Here is a 15876-nt window from a genome sequence, read left to right as displayed (position 1 = left end):
GACTGCTACTTGAATTGGTGATTTCAGAAGCAAAACGTTACGTCTAATTATGGCAGCCTTGGAACATAGAAACCACTACTTAAATTGATAGTTTCAGTAGCAAAAAATCACTAAAAAGCTCTAAAATGGGACAAATATAGAAACCACTAGTTGAATTGGCGGTTTCAAAAACAGTACCAAAGCTGCCCAATTGTTAGAATGAAAAATTGGTAGGGAATTTATTCCTTCATTCCAATACCATGACCATAATAATTTGAAGAGTCTCAGTTAGTTTTAAAAAGAGTAACTCTCTCTATCAAACTTAGATTTTTGCTTCTCTTGAATATAGGTTTTCTCTTTTCTTCTGCTTATTCATCATTTTTTTATATTATATATAAGATTATGGAGTTTCACTGCAGTTAATTTTTCACACTAAAAAATTTTATTACAACTAAGGTAAAATTTTAAACTTTAATGGAAATTATTATTATGATTATTGTTCTGTTTTATACTCTAATAGGGAATGTTTTGAGTAAAACCAATAGTATTATTTAGTTGTGCTCGCTTGCTACTTTAAGACTTTGACGTCTTGGTGACACAACCTAGCATAGATATAACCACAATAGAAGAAATGGAAAATTTTAACCTCTAATAAGTTGTAAGTATAATATTTTTACGAAAACAAAAGATGGAAGTTGCAATTATAAATAATGAAGTCGTTATAAAACACATAAAATTAAAAGTGTTGGATAATAGAAATGAAAATTAACCTAAAACAACATCTATAAAAAAATGGGGCCAAATCATACAAAAAAGTCAAACCTTTGCAAATTTTTGCATTCTCTCTCTCTCTCTCTCTCTCTCTCTCAAACTGAGAAACCATGCCTTGACTCTTTGCTATATGGAATTGGTGCAATTCTCTTCAAAGCGTTTCCCATAAACACTGCTTCTGACTTCAACGATGTTGTCTTGGTGTTCGAATTTGAGAAGTTGCCTTACGTCAGTGGGGCTACCCCTTGGGTTAGATAGGTTTTCACAGCCAAAAAGTCCCCACTCGACTAGAAGATCCCTTCCACCATGAGATGATGCAAGTGTGGTTTCATTTATTGATCAACGCTTTTGGGTAATAAGTAGTTGGTTGATTATGAGTTTATTTTATAATTAATAATATAAAATTTTTTTCTTTTTCTATTATTACTTTTCAAGTTCCAAAGCTCCTATCGAAATTATTCTTCTTTTGTGAAATAGAAACAGAGAATTGGGGAGAAACTCCTGTAGTTCTTAACCATATCATTTGTGAGAGAATGAAAGAGAAGTACTTAGATTTCCTTGAATGATTGGAGGTGCATGGTGTTATTTATATTTGAGTATTGGGTAAAGATGATGATGATTCTTCATCCCCAATTGGCCACAGATGGAAGCAAATGTTTTTAATACCAAAGTCAAGAAGGTGGCCGAAGAAAAGGTTTGTTCTTAGTTGTTTCTACTCATATTTTAACACGGCAGACATACAAATTATGTCCTGAGACCAATTATCTTATGTTTTGTTTTAACAGGGCAGTTAAGCTAAGGATGAAATAGGAATGGTTGGAAGATAGAGTGAAAGTGATAGCGAGTCCAATCCTGGCTATCAAATATGACAAGTTAAGAAATTACAAGATTTTTTTCAATAGCAAGGGGCCTGCATCCACAAGTTGGGAAGATGTGAGAAATGATCCTAAGAAGTTAGTTACATTTGGGGATGGTAGACCATTACTAGGTGATATAATCTATTGACTGTTTGAAGATTCTTGAAAATGAAAGTGTTGCCATTCCTTTCACCATAAGAGAGAGAGGATTAGTTTTTTTGCCAAAATTGAAATGAAATGATTAAAACGCCAAGCACGCAAAGTTTTTTTTTTTTTTGTATGATTTGTCAAAATGATGTGTCAACTAGACTCACGATTTTAAAATAAAAAATGCTACATTGAATGCTACATCATTAGAGCCACACTTCCCCAAATTAGATTTCATTTTTTTTTTTTGTTATAAGCAGAGCTAATTTTATTAAAATGAAAGAAAAATGATAAAGGAAAGTTCGAGAGTTAAACACCCCTTGCACCCAAACCTAGATAGCTAGAATACGTCCAACCATAGATACAACCAAGCAAATGAAGAAAACCATATCAAAATTAGCTACATAGCAAAACAGGTCATAAATACAGAATAAAATTGAATTTCAAACTTGGATAAAATTTGTGCAAACCTTTTAATTTTAGCTTTTTTACCAAAATTGAAACATAGAATTAAAATACAATAATATGCAAAGATTTGGCTTTTTTGTATGATTTGGCCTAAAAATAAAGATGAAACTTATGGATCTCCATTTAGAACCGATCCATCTTGATGATTCATCATCTTGAATTTGTAATTTGATAAACATAACTTAAAAAAAAAAAAGGTGTTTGCAGCTTCTAGATCAAAACACAAGTATAAGATGATAACTTTGTTCACTCTTCAATCTCAAATCTTTTTTTAAGAGAATGAACTCAGCTATAATTCTATTAATCAAACTTCTAAAAACTGAAATTACATGGGATATTTGAGTATTTATAGAAATTTTGAATTCCTAAAACCAATAGAAATATAAATTACTATTTAGGAATTTTTCAAAAAAATAAAATTTAATAATAAATCTAAATAAAATAAGAAGAAATCTAAGTCCAAATTAGAATAAAAAAAATTAAATAAATCTTAGATAGATAGGAAACCAAAATAAAATTTTAACTGAAATAGAAAAATGAGTTAACTAAATGGAAGTCTAGACTGCCAAAAACACAGCCTCTCTCGCCTATACAGTCCCTTGCACTAAGTCACAAAAGTATCAGTCTCTATTAAATACCAATATAATTTGCTACAAGAAAATGAATTATAATTTTTCTGAATACGCTACCAGAAGAACTCCAAAAATCAATTCCCAGTGTGTTACAAACTGAAAAAAGCTCAACTCAATAAGTAAGGCCACTTGAACTTCACATGACATTGCCATCCCAAAAGACGAGCACTGGAGATAATTGTAGGTGGGTTCAGTGTGAGGGAAACTTGAACATGCTGATTAATCTGAATCAAAATTTCTTGGAACTTTGTATGCAACTTTATTTTAATCAGCTTGTAGATGTTAATATTGAGATTATTTATACAACGATACTTGTTGCTCCAATGATGATTGATAATAGGGTTAATTATTAAAAAAACCTTTTTGTGATTTTTCACAATATATATTTTGGTCTTAGAAGTTATAATAAGTACGTTTGCATAATGAAAAACAATAATTATACATTCTAACAAAAAATAAAATTACAATCAAACATAATAATATCATTTTTCTTAAATTACTTTTTTTTTTTTGTAAATATTGAATTCCAACATCCAAATACACTAACTTCATATCTTTATGGGAGCTGCAATTTTCTAAATAGGGTGCAATGTAAAATGCTGTATAATCCTTCCATCAGAAAATCCTCTGCATGATTCTTCTTGTAGCGCGGTTGACTCTGAATGCTACAATTTAATCTTCAGAATCCAAAGATGTTACAAATACTAAGAAAGAAAATGTCAAATGAAACTAGGGAAAATGTCAGATACTAGAGATCCAAGCTCTTGTTGACAATTTTTTAGCTCACCCTCTGCATTCTGATGTTCAGATTCTACCCCTCGCAGTTGAGATTCTAGACAAGACTTCTGCTCCTCCAAAGAATGACACTGGTCCTTTGCTCTCAATACTGCCTCTGCTTTCCTTACAATAGATTGCAGGCCATCCAACTTGAACCCAACCACTGTAGCATCCTTTATCTTAGATTTTATCGTCTTTAATTCTTCTGTATTCAATGACACCAAGTTTCCATCTTTCATCATTAGGTACAGTGCCTTTCCAAGTTCCTCCAAAGTAGCTTCCATTATAGATGCACTCTCTACCTCGGATTCCCTCCAAAAGTTACCTATTTTCGAATAGATACTTTCCAGGTAAGGGATAACATGGTTCGATATACGAAAACTGTGAAAATCCACTTTACAATCCATATTATAAGAAGTTCCAATCATGTGTCCTTGAGATGTCCTTGCAAGTTGAGGCTGCTGACATGAAATTTCAGTTGGAGGACGAGTTCTGTCAACAAGAGGAAGACTGGGTGAATTTTGTGCCCAACAGAAATTATCCATATCAAATTCATGAGGGCACTCAATATTCCCAAATCTATTTCTTTCAGCTGGACCACAACTTTCTTGAAAAGTTCTAATCAAGCTTCCTTGAGATGTGCTTGCAACTTGAGGTGGCTGCAGAGAAATCTCAAATTCTGTTAAAGGAAGAGTCGTACACTCATTAGACCGAAAAACAAGAGGGGGTGAATTTCTGAACTCCCTAAGATCAGGTGACAAATTTCCAAACTCTGTTGGAGAAAGGCCAGGTGAATTTTGTTCCCAACAAAAATTCGAATGAAGTTTATCAAGCTCACTGTCAGGGCACTCAATATTACCAGATTCATTTCTTTCAGTGCTCACCTCAATATCCCCCTCCTTGTTAGCTCCACTAGTATCATCATCATAGCTTGACTCCACCTTGTTAATACAAGAACAACTCTTATTAAGTTCTCCTTCTATCCTACGCCTCTGGCAGGAAATATGCTGAGCAAAGCCAACAGTATGTAGTGCTCGCTTGCTACTTAGAATAATTTGAGAGTTTGAAGTTGGTTCCAATTCCCATGGTGACACTCTTCTTGGAAGGAAAGGTGAAGCTTTATCCCAATTAACCTATCAACGATATAACCACAATAGAAGATATGAGAAATTTTAACCTCCAATAAGTAAGTATAATATGTTTAATCAAACAAAAGATAAAGTTGCAATTACAATGTGCTAGAATAACAAAGTCATTAAAGGAAAAAAAAAAAAAAGTTGGGCACTAGGCATGAATGTAGAAACCAAGATTAATCCAAAACAACGTAGCTATTAAAGATAAACATTAACCTTTATCGATCTCCACTGAGAACTAACCCATCTTGATGATTCATTATCATCAAAACCAGCAATAGTGCCAATGAAGCTGAAATTTGATAAATATAACTATCAAAAAAAGTTGTTTTCAGCTTCTAGAACAAAACAAACTGAATATAAGATGATACCTTTTATGAACTTTCCCAACCTCAAATCTCATTGAAAACCTAGTCCCAATAGATAAGTTGTGATTTTGAGCTTCGAGGTACTTGTTGACATTTACCATGAACTCACACCTATTTGCCCTGAAAAAGAGCAATTCTTTCTTAACAAAAGTACCAAACTCTATTAAAAATGTAAGCAAAGCAAAAAACAAGTAAACAAGTTGCAGTAATAAGGAAAACAAAATGAATTATAATTTTTCTGAATATGCTAAATAAGAACTCCAAAAATCAATTAAAAGTATGTTACAAACTCGAAAAGCTCAATAAGGAAGACCACTTGAACTTCACATGACAATTCATTGAAATATTATTAAAAAAAAAAAAAAACACATTGTTGAAGACACATTCACATTACAGTGACATCTCAAGTCAAGAGGGATTTTAGAAAATGTTAAATGAAGTCCCTAAGTTACATTATCATTCCCAAACGATGCCACCATATATTTGGAAGATTCCTTCAACACAAAGAAATCTCTGTGTATGATTAGTGGTTTTTTGTCATGTGCTTATTCTATCAAAAGCCACTAGACTCAAAATGTTGCCATTGTTGGAATGTTGCATGCAATTATAGATGAGTAGAACATGCAGTAAATTAACCAACCAATGCCACAAAATCCAAACTTAGCTTGCTTTGCACAATTGAATGAAAGCATAAAACCTAGGCTTGTAGTTGAAAGAAAAGGAAGTTCCCCTATCGATGGCCATATGAGCTCTAGTCAAAGCCCCAACACATTTGTTTTCCAAAGATATCACAGAAAATTTGTCATCTGTGTCTTTGAGCTTCTTTAAACCAATCAGAAGTTGTCCTGTTTCTCCCCTGAAAGAGTACACAAATTTCACAATGCCATCTATTTCGAAAAAAACTACAAAGAAAGGAGCAGGAAAGGAAGATAAATAAACTTACCTTAAGAAGATTAACTCATCACCTTTTTCTAGCTTTTTTGACTTAGCAAAGTCCTTCCACCCCTCCGTCAGCAAGTGTCGCTTATTAGGTTTGCCTGATATTTCAAGCAGCAGTCTAACAACTATTAGAGTTACATGGAAAAGAAAATTAATGCTATTATTTTACATGCTTTGCAGTCTGCCAAATGTTAATAGAAGCAACAAAATGACATCAAAATCCCATTAAGAACAAGTAGAAGAAAATTAATAATTAATTTCACGTCAAAAGGATCACACCATATTGGTTAATTTCACCCAAAACCTCTTCCTCAACAAAAATGCATGCTGCAGCAAAGAAAAAAATAGGAGGAAGCAGAAGCCTTCCAAAAACAGTTAAAAACATTTTTCTGAAGAACTTGAACATTAGATACCAAAATGCGAGTCATGTTTGGAAAACAACAGTATGAAAGAGATTTTTTTTTTTTTTTTTTTTTTTATAACATGAACAATAGTTGAGACAGGAGGTCTCCTATGATCCCTCAAACATAATACCTATTTGATTGTATTAGTTATACATTAAATACCCAACCACAAAAGTCTAAAGAAAGCATTGTGCGCTTATACAAGTGGAAGTCACCAATGCCAAACTCAACAGTAAATCCAAGCACTAGAACAGAAAACCAACATACATAGCAGAAGTCATTCATTTTTAATTTTGATTTAGTGTAAACATCCAATACTTTCCTGAAAGGGCGATGCACATTGACTAGAAGGTAAAAGAGAGACACAAAAGAAATTAATTGCCACGAAGATAACTATCAATTCAATATCAAGAACTTAAATTAGCTTGTGTCAGAGCCAAGATCACAATTACAGAATCATATGTGGCAAAATAAAGGCAACAAAAAATACACTTCCACTAGTGTAGTTAACTGATTGCCAGTTCAAACAAATATAATTAAGCATCATATCATAAAATATTTACCCCTAAAAACATGTTTGAATCGCCATTCCTTTCCTTGTAGATCAGTTGCAAACAAGTACTGATGTGCTTCCTCCTGTGACTGTTCCAAAGTAGACAAGAAACCAAAAATACAATGAACATGTAAATAGGTAAGCCACTTATTTCCATCAGATCAGCTCCAACCAAGTCTTCACAACGTACCTCAAGGATTTCCTGAGAAGAAAAGAACGCAAAAATACAGTTAACATGTAAATATGTAATTGTGCTGTACACAACAGGAACGAGGTCAATGATAAAAATTTAGATGCTAACCAATGGAGGTAGACATTTCTCCGCAAAATCCTTTTTAATAGATAAAGTACCATGTGGTTGTACGTTTGAACGAGTAAGTCTTATACTATATGAATGAACTGCAGGCCTTTCAGCAGCCAAGGGTTGAGGATTTGGGCTACTAGTGACCTCTCTACGCTGATTCATAGAGAGAAAAAAAAAATCAACAAGGCAAGTGAAGGGGGAAAAAAAAGGAAAAAAATAATAAAAAAAGCATGAAGAATTAAAATGAACTTGTAAAAAAAAGATGGCTTACATTTGTTAGAGGAGCCAATGTTATTTCTCCAACAATTTGGTCTGTTTTTTGTATAGCCTACATTTCATGATGGGTGGATACGGCACGCCAATATCATAAAACGTTGCAAAAACACAAATTAATTATGTCATGTGCAACAAGAGAACAATATCAATTACGCATGAAAGACAAAAGAGAAAAAAGTAAAATAATCATGTCATAACCCACCTTATAATAAGCATTCGACACTTCACAAAGGATTTTAGATGGAAGTTCAAATGGAAGCTCTATCTCCTTATTCATAAACTGTATAAACAATTAATATGATATATTGTAAGACAAAAGATAATACAAAATAACATAGATAGAAATTCATAAAACCTTAAATTTAGATCAAAGGATCACATACTATCAAATTTCAACATACCTGTTCTATGTATCCTTGTGGAAAATAATAAACTTGTTGCCCTCTACAAGGAAGGGTGATACCAGCACAGATATCAAATAGTTCCTTTTTTATAGTATCACCATTCTCTATGAACAAAAGAAAAATAATTATTCATAAGATCAAAATGACGTAGCAGATCCACAAAACAAAAAATAGATTATTGAGGAGGAATATTAAAATACAAATAATAACAATGTGATTATTGAGGAGTACTCAAATCACACTTCAACCTTCCAACCAACGTCAAAGTACATTGCTATCAAAAGAAAGTGTCAAAGGCACCAAATGAAGAGCAATATTATAATTACAACTTCACAATATAACGTCAGGCAGAAACTTTTGGACAAACTATTCCTTCTACCCAAAACAAATTTGCATTAAGAAGTCTGAGTGTTATTATTTGCATTCAAGTACACGGGTCACCAAAGAGATATTATTTCAACATCAATGCATTAAGAAATCCTTACAAATTCAGAAAACTAAAAATTGTCTATCTGCCACAAACAAGTACTATTCACAGAATTATAGGTGTTATGGCAAAACAGCCAAATAGGTGTGCTGCAGCGGAATTATTCACAGTCCAGATAGAGTTCTGAATGTCGCTCTCAGGTGGATGAGGCTCAGACCAGTGATTCACCATGTTGGTGTCCTGTCAACAAAACCGGAAGCCCTCAGAGAATAGCGTAGTCCATCAATATCCTGCATTTGAAGATATTATTTCTATAGTAAAGACAATTAATTATATATCTACTTTTCAAACCCATTAATAATCATGCATTTACTACTACAAATGGTTATGCAGATTGGATCCATGTTGGCTAATTTCTATTTCTGAGTTTTTTTTTCCCTGATTGAAGTGAAAATGCTCTCTTTCTTTCAAATCATTTCACTTTTTAACAATCTAATCCAGACTTTTAGAAATCTAGTCAATTGTGCCAATATCTACAACTTTTGGATTAGATCCCAAAATATGAAAAAGTTGATATTATTCTTATAATTAGGCCAAGATAAAAAATCTCAACCTTACAATCTTTGTCGGATTCTAAATCCCCTTACCCCTTCTGCAGCATAATTCAGCTCTTCTTTCCTCTTTTCTCAAAGCTTGCCAATAAGAAGTAGCACAAATTGAAGCTTAGATGACAAAAAGGGTTTCGTTTTCCCTCCAATCAAAGCATTTATAGAAACAGATAAATACCTTACTATTCAAACTTTGAGTGATCTGTAAGATTCAGGCAAGCAACAGAACTAGAACTGATAGAATATTCATTCAAATCAGACCCAGTTCACTTCAGTTCTGACAAAAAGACCAGCAAAATCTACTTCCATTAATAATGGAGCTGCTTTAAAGAAAGATTTGCATTTTTGGGTCAATGCTCCCTTAGATTAACCCCAATTTTTTTTTATCTTCTTTTCAAATATTTTTTTTTTCTTTTTTAAGCAATTTCGGGTCTTCCAAGTTCACAAACTCATATTTCATGCAAAAAAACAAAAAAAAAAGAAAAGAAAAAAAGGAAGATGATAAAGCGCGTATATGTTTCATGATTCGTCACATGTGACAATTGCTATAGCTAAAAAAGGTTAATTTCAGCCGGTGTGATTTTGATCACGTTCTCTCATTACTTGAAAATATTGTTCTTAAAAAAGGTGATTTTGGAATGCATAACCATTATTTTGCCACAGACTTTCAAATTATCAATTTTTAATAGGCTGAAATAATTTAAAATTTTATATTTTCATTTTATTTTTACATAACTTATATACATACATTCTTTATTATAAAATATTTTTTATTAATTAAAATAAAATATATTTATAAAACATATTAATGATTAATTAAAAAATAGAATGTTTTTAATTATTTTTATATTTTATAAATTAATATTTTATTTAAACAAATATCTTTTAATTATTTATATATTTAAAATAATAAAGAGTATTTTAATAACTTTTATATTTATCTTATTATATGATACCATTTTGCAACATACTATCTTTCTAAATGATTAACATAAATATTATATTATAAAATACAATACCTTATAATACAATACATAAATAAATCATATTGCACTCAATCTAAACATAGTGTAAAATGATTATAAAAGTAATGTCTCTCAATTTTAATTTGTATAATTTTAATTTAAGTATTATTAAAATTCACGTGACTTACTATGTTAATTTACAAATTAACTTATCGCTAAATTATATTCATCGTTCCTCAATATAGATAAGTGTACCATAAATATATTTCAATTTTAAATTTTATCACAAAATCCCTATACTTAATTTCATATAAAAATAATGTTAATACAAATAATAATAATAATAATAATAATAATAATAATAATAATAGTAGGTAAATCATTCTGCTAATATATGTAATAAAAAATATAATTAACGTTTTCTTTATAACATTAAAACAAAATTATTAAAATTAAGATAAATTAAATGTGCATTAACCTAAAATTAAATTAAAAGGTAATACAAGTAAAAATAATATTCTTTTTTTTCTTTAAGTAAATAATTATATAATATTTATTAAAATGAATATTATATATATATATATAGACTATTTCAAAAAATATAATTTTTATTTCAAAAAAAAAATTTAAATTTTAAACTAACTATAAAAATTTAGAAGAAAATTTACATAATCATAATTTATAATTTATTATAATTTTTAAAAAAAATTCAAGAAAAAATATATTAATATGAAATTTTAAAATTTTTATAATACAAAATAAAGTTAAAGGACAATTGTAATATATCCATTTAAGTTGAAGGACAATAAATAAAATATAGCCATAAATTATTCTATAAATTGGTGATAACGTGTTATAAAGATTTTAATAATATTTAAATTGAAATTTAAAAATTTTTATAATACAAGTTGCCATTATTATAATTACCTAAATTGGGACAGTGAATGAAAATAATGTAGCTAAAAATAACTTGTTTTTCAATTTATATATATATTTTTTTAATTTAATTTATTCAAGATTCTTTTTGTAATTTCAAAATCTTATTATCACTTTTTCTAGAGTATACAATTACAAAATAATTTATTAATTAAAAAAATTAAATTTATCTCAAAATATGCTTTAGTCTTTATTATTTTAAAAAATATACCAATCAAAATTACTGAACATTTTAAATAAAATTTAGTCGGTAATTGAAACAAAATATCGACTAAATTTAGGTTGTTTAAAAATTGATTTGTACGTACAAATTATCGACTAAATTTATATTGTCTAAAAATTGATATGTACATAAAAATTATTGACCATATTTTTAATGGTCACCAACACGAATCCGTAGATAATTTGGGATGGATATCTTAATTTAGGAAATCATTATCAATTAAAAACTTTGGTATGTATTTTTTTTATATATAATTTGAAAAAATATAAACGAACAGTGAAATAGTAGCTAAAATTTTTTGTAAAATTTTTTCTTTAAATAATTGTATAAAAATAATACTGACAAAAATTTTAGTCAGTATTTTTTATAATTTAAAAAAAATTACCGACCATTAAAATGATAGTTAAAATTTTTGTAGAAATATTATTTTAATAATTATATAACATAAAAATAATACCAACAAGAAAATTTATGTTGGTATTTTTTATAATTAAAAAAAATTATCAACCACTTAAGTGGTAACTAAAATTTTTATAAAATTATTCTTATAATAATCATATGGCATAAAAAAATACCAAACGAAATAATTTAGTCAATATTTTTTTTTATATAATTTAAAGAATTTACCGACCACTTAAATTTAGCTAAAATTTTTAAAGAATTATTTTTTATAATTATACAACGTGAAAATAATACTAATAAAAAAGTTTTGGTTGGCATTTTATTTATTTTTTTAAATTTTAAATAATTTTATATTTAATTTCAAAGTTAAAAATTAATTATCATTGCCAATAGTAATATAATAATAATAATAAAATTCAATAATATTAAAAATAATTACTTTGTATAATAAATTAAATATAAAATTCATATGTGTAAAATAAAACATTTGAAATACTCTAATAAGGTCTAATAATTTCTCATCTAATAAGTCAAAAATATAATACAAAATCATCAATACCATCACACAAGATTCATTAACTTGTTTCTAAAAGCAACAAAATAGAGCATGGGACCTAAGAGAGGGTGAAGAAAGTACAAAAGCAAGTCAAATGACTTCCACAGCCTCCAGAGAACAAAATTAATGGAATTGAAACAAATAATTAATGGAAGTTGATAGCACGGAAAGGAAGAAAACCATTTCAATTGACACAGAATCCATAATCTCTTTAATCAGCTGGTGCCTGATTGAAATGCATATTGCCCCTTGTAGCACGGATTAGCATCCTCTCAAATCTTAAAACTTTGGATCTAGTTAAAATACCACTGATAAATCTCAAACCAGACTGGTTTGATGGTACGGGCCACAGTTCCTGTATAATGCATAACCTATCAAGAATGTCAAAATAGAAATGGGTTTTGCTCAAAAAGTTCAAATGTGCAAGGGATAGTGACAAGAACCTGTTCAAGTAATGATGCTTCTTCGCCATAATTACCATTTGAGTACAAATTTTCATTTAATTCTCTTTCCTCTGCGACTGCATGACTATTACTTGATACAAGAAAGCCAAGTAATATATGACTATACTATTATTGGAAAAAAAATAATTATTATTGGAAAAAATTTATTAATTAAAATATATCTTTAAATACTCCATGATATCTTAGTGCATTGTACTACTCCATGGTTAAAATTAACTTTGATGGTAGTGTTGTGCATAGTTTTAGGTTTGCGGGCAGTCTAATAAGAGACTTGAATGGGAGATGGTTTTCGGGTTTGTAGTTGGGGTCACGTAGCGTGAGGCAAAAAATTATCTATTAGAATCATATTAAGTGTATTAATTAATACTTAAGAAAGATGATGGAGTTTCATTAGTCTTACTTAAATACTACCTTCTTAGACAACATTTCCTAAATATACAATTTATACAATCTTAATATAATCGAGTCCACTAGTAAGCACTGTCTTTCAATAACACTACATTGTTTCTTTTGAGTAACATCTGATTAAGGCATCAATTGCCGAAGGAACAACCAAAGGGATTTGATTGATGCACTCAATTTTTCGATAGAGTCGTGGATGGCAACCTACTCTTTATAGAGGTTCCACAACCATCATCACCATTGCCCAATGTCTAAATTCAGAATAATGGATATATAAGGAGAAGGTGTTAGGCATCTCTTACGCCTTGTCAACCTCATTAATTTGGGTGCCAATCCCCTTCTAATATTTCTAAAATTCTTATTTATTATTTTTTTATCAAACTTCTTACTTAAAAATGCAACTTCTAAACGTACACATGCAAGTAATTTAAGTAGGGGTTATTGTTTATAAATAATTTTTATGCACAAGTATTTTCTACCTATGGGGCTACCAAATTAAATTAAGTGAAATTTACCGAATAACTAAAATTAATTTATTATTGATAATTTAATTTACAAACAAAATCAATGTACAAACTTTAAACTTGATAATTGCTGATATTGGTATTTCATAATAGAGTTATCAAAACAACTGTATGTCCTCATGTATACAAAGATCCTATTTATATACAATGTTTTGAATAGCTAAAATAAGAAAATCCTATACAAAGGAACTAATCTAGGAAATTTACATAAATTAAGAATCATGTTTATGGGTAGAATATATGTTTTGACCTGCACCATAATTATAGGCTAAGATTGCACAATTATAGACTAAATCACTGATTTACATCCCCTCTCAAATTGATGCACATTGTCAACTAGCATCAATTTTCCAACTAAGTAATCATGGCGGGCATGTGTCATCAATTTTGTGAAGAGATCAGCAACTTGATCTTGAGAAGAAACATGAAGAAGTTGGAGAGTCTGATCTTGTACAAGTTTATGAATCTAAAGACAATCTATCTCAATATGCTTACTACGTTCATGATGCACAGGATTCATAGCTATTTTGATAACACTTATTGTCACACCTTACTCCTCTGTAAGGTATAACATGATTCCGTAGTATACCTAATGAATTATCAAATTTCACCTACCGATAACCCATTAAATATACTACAAGAAATTTTAAAATAATTTCATTTCATTTTTAAGTGTAAAATGATAATAAAAGAATTATTAGAGTGTCTTTGGGTTAGATATATGTCATAAAATTGATTTAGAAATAAATTAGTATTTTTAAAATTTTACAAAAATTTTACGTGGTATAAAACCAGTTCTTCAAACATGTTGAAAATCAATTTATAAAATTAGATCATACACAAATTGAACTCAATCATGCTCAAATAATTTCTTTTCATTCAACCAACATCAAGAAAATATACTCATCTCATATACAAATCAAAATAAATATTCTTATACAAATTTACAACCCAAAATATATCAAAATATTATTACAATTTTATTTATACAACTGCTCATTTGTCTTTTATATACATATAGGCTAATTTACATCAAAATGAATCTACAAAGGGTATACCTAATATGTATACCTAAAGGTGATCTTTAACAGCTTCAAGAAGCTCACTTTGCTGTTGTACCTTTCTCCTTACTTTTGACAGCATAAAGAAGCTATCGCTGAGTATTTCACCCAGTTATGCACAACTATAATTTTTAAACTCAATATAAAATGTGCTTATGTAAGGCATAGCCAAGAATTTGAAATACTTAAATTTCTATAATTCATAAAACTAATATCAATATTTTCCATTATATAAATCAATCGTTTCAATAACATTTTATTAAAGCAATTGCAAATGATGGTACTGCCAATAATTCACACAATTAAGGCTATGACATAAAATTTCACAATTAATGTCGTGTTGTACACCATGACAAAGCAATCTATAACCTCACTAACCACAATTAATAAGAGAGGTGGCTAGCTAGCAATATGAGTACTCATCTGAACTCAACCTCAACTGGCGAACCAGAGAGGGAGGAACACAATATCAATTTCATCTTATGTAATGAGAAACACAAATCAAATTGCCATGCCAACTGTGGTTTCAAAACAAATTCAAATATTTCCATACCAATAATCGCATTACAAATCAAATAAATCACATTTCATTCATCAAATTGCTATTATGGGGTTGGCAATACATAATTTCTCAAAACAATTCTAAAATCATTCAAAACCAGCCTACCCCCTACTACAATGATATTGAAGGGCCAACATCCACCTTTCCATAATAACAAATTCATTTCATAAAATTAAAGTTCTCAAATGCAAGAAAAATCATAACTCATTCATAATAAATTCATTCCAATCAATTACAAAGTTATGGCCAAATTACTCAACACTGTTCCAGATGCCATATCCTGAAATTCCAGGTTTTTCAGATTTGTAACTTAACTTTGCATTTTATATCTGGGCATCTTAAGCTCATAATTTGGCCCTAGTCTCTTAAACAATGTTCTAGGTCTTTGTCTTAGGTTGCCAAATCATTTTGAATCACTTCAATTAGAGGATTTTAGAGAAAGTTATGGCCTGATAACCATTTAGAGGTCACAAGGCTAAATAACTAAGGTGCAGGAATTCTAGATTTGGGATTCCTGACTTATCCCAATAATTCCCCTGCCTTGTCTTAGGAATTGGAATTTGGTCAAAACATAAAGTTTTTTGTTCTATGTCTTATGAGAATTTTGGATTTGGAATTACTATATTTGTAGTTTTGTAGCCTAAGTTATGACAATTTTACCAAAACTGGTCAGATAGCTCATTGTGCAGGATTTCTAAGTCAGTCCAAAATCAGGGCAGATTTGCTAGACCAAC

The 15876-nt window shown here is 29.6% G+C and overlaps 1 protein-coding gene and 1 pseudogene across 7 annotated transcripts; one reads left to right on the top strand and one right to left on the bottom strand.

Annotated features, from left to right (window-relative positions):
* Positions 1-771: 771 nt before the first annotated feature.
* On the top strand, positions 772-1843 carry LOC131179428 (clavaminate synthase-like protein At3g21360; annotated as a pseudogene).
* Positions 1844-3425: 1582 nt separating this feature from the next.
* Positions 3426-9483, bottom strand: LOC110640186 (auxin response factor 12). Of its 7 annotated transcripts, none has more exons than XM_021791396.2 (14): positions 9226-9483; positions 9053-9131; positions 8577-8729; positions 8010-8116; positions 7811-7888; positions 7604-7660; positions 7330-7485; positions 7219-7230; positions 7039-7117; positions 6076-6169; positions 5830-5988; positions 5136-5252; positions 4981-5056; positions 3426-4764 (listed from the first exon to the last, which is right to left on the bottom strand). In XM_021791396.2, the coding sequence occupies exons 3-14, from the start codon at positions 8668-8670 to the stop codon at positions 3574-3576; spliced, it is 2220 nt and encodes a 739-aa protein (XP_021647088.2). In that variant the 5' UTR covers positions 8671-8729; positions 9053-9131; positions 9226-9483; the 3' UTR covers positions 3426-3573. The 7 variants fall into 7 exon arrangements, with proteins under 7 accessions (XP_021647088.2, XP_021647089.2, XP_021647090.2 ...); XM_021791397.2 differs by having other exon boundaries at positions 8577-8679; XM_021791398.2 differs by having other exon boundaries at positions 8577-8679; positions 9087-9131.
* Positions 9484-15876: the final 6393 nt, after the last annotated feature.

Source organism: Hevea brasiliensis, chromosome 4 (genome assembly GCF_030052815.1).
Source record: "Hevea brasiliensis isolate MT/VB/25A 57/8 chromosome 4, ASM3005281v1, whole genome shotgun sequence".
Classification (NCBI taxonomy): Eukaryota; Viridiplantae; Streptophyta; class Magnoliopsida; order Malpighiales; family Euphorbiaceae; genus Hevea; species Hevea brasiliensis.
Note: the sequence above shows the minus strand (reverse complement) of the source record. Positions and strands in the feature narration are given on the sequence as shown.

Coding starts and splice junctions, on each gene's coding strand:
- LOC110640186 (XM_021791396.2), bottom strand. CDS start 8,670: ATGGTGAATCACTGGTCTGAGCCTCATCCACCTGAGAGCGACATTCAG. Junction 7,889..8,009: donor CACAAGGATACATAGAACAG/GTATGTTGAAAT, acceptor TTGTTTATACAG/TTTATGAATAAGGAGATAGA. Junction 5,989..6,075: donor GATGAGTTAATCTTCTTAAG/GTAAGTTTATTT, acceptor GTACTCTTTCAG/GGGAGAAACAGGACAACTTC.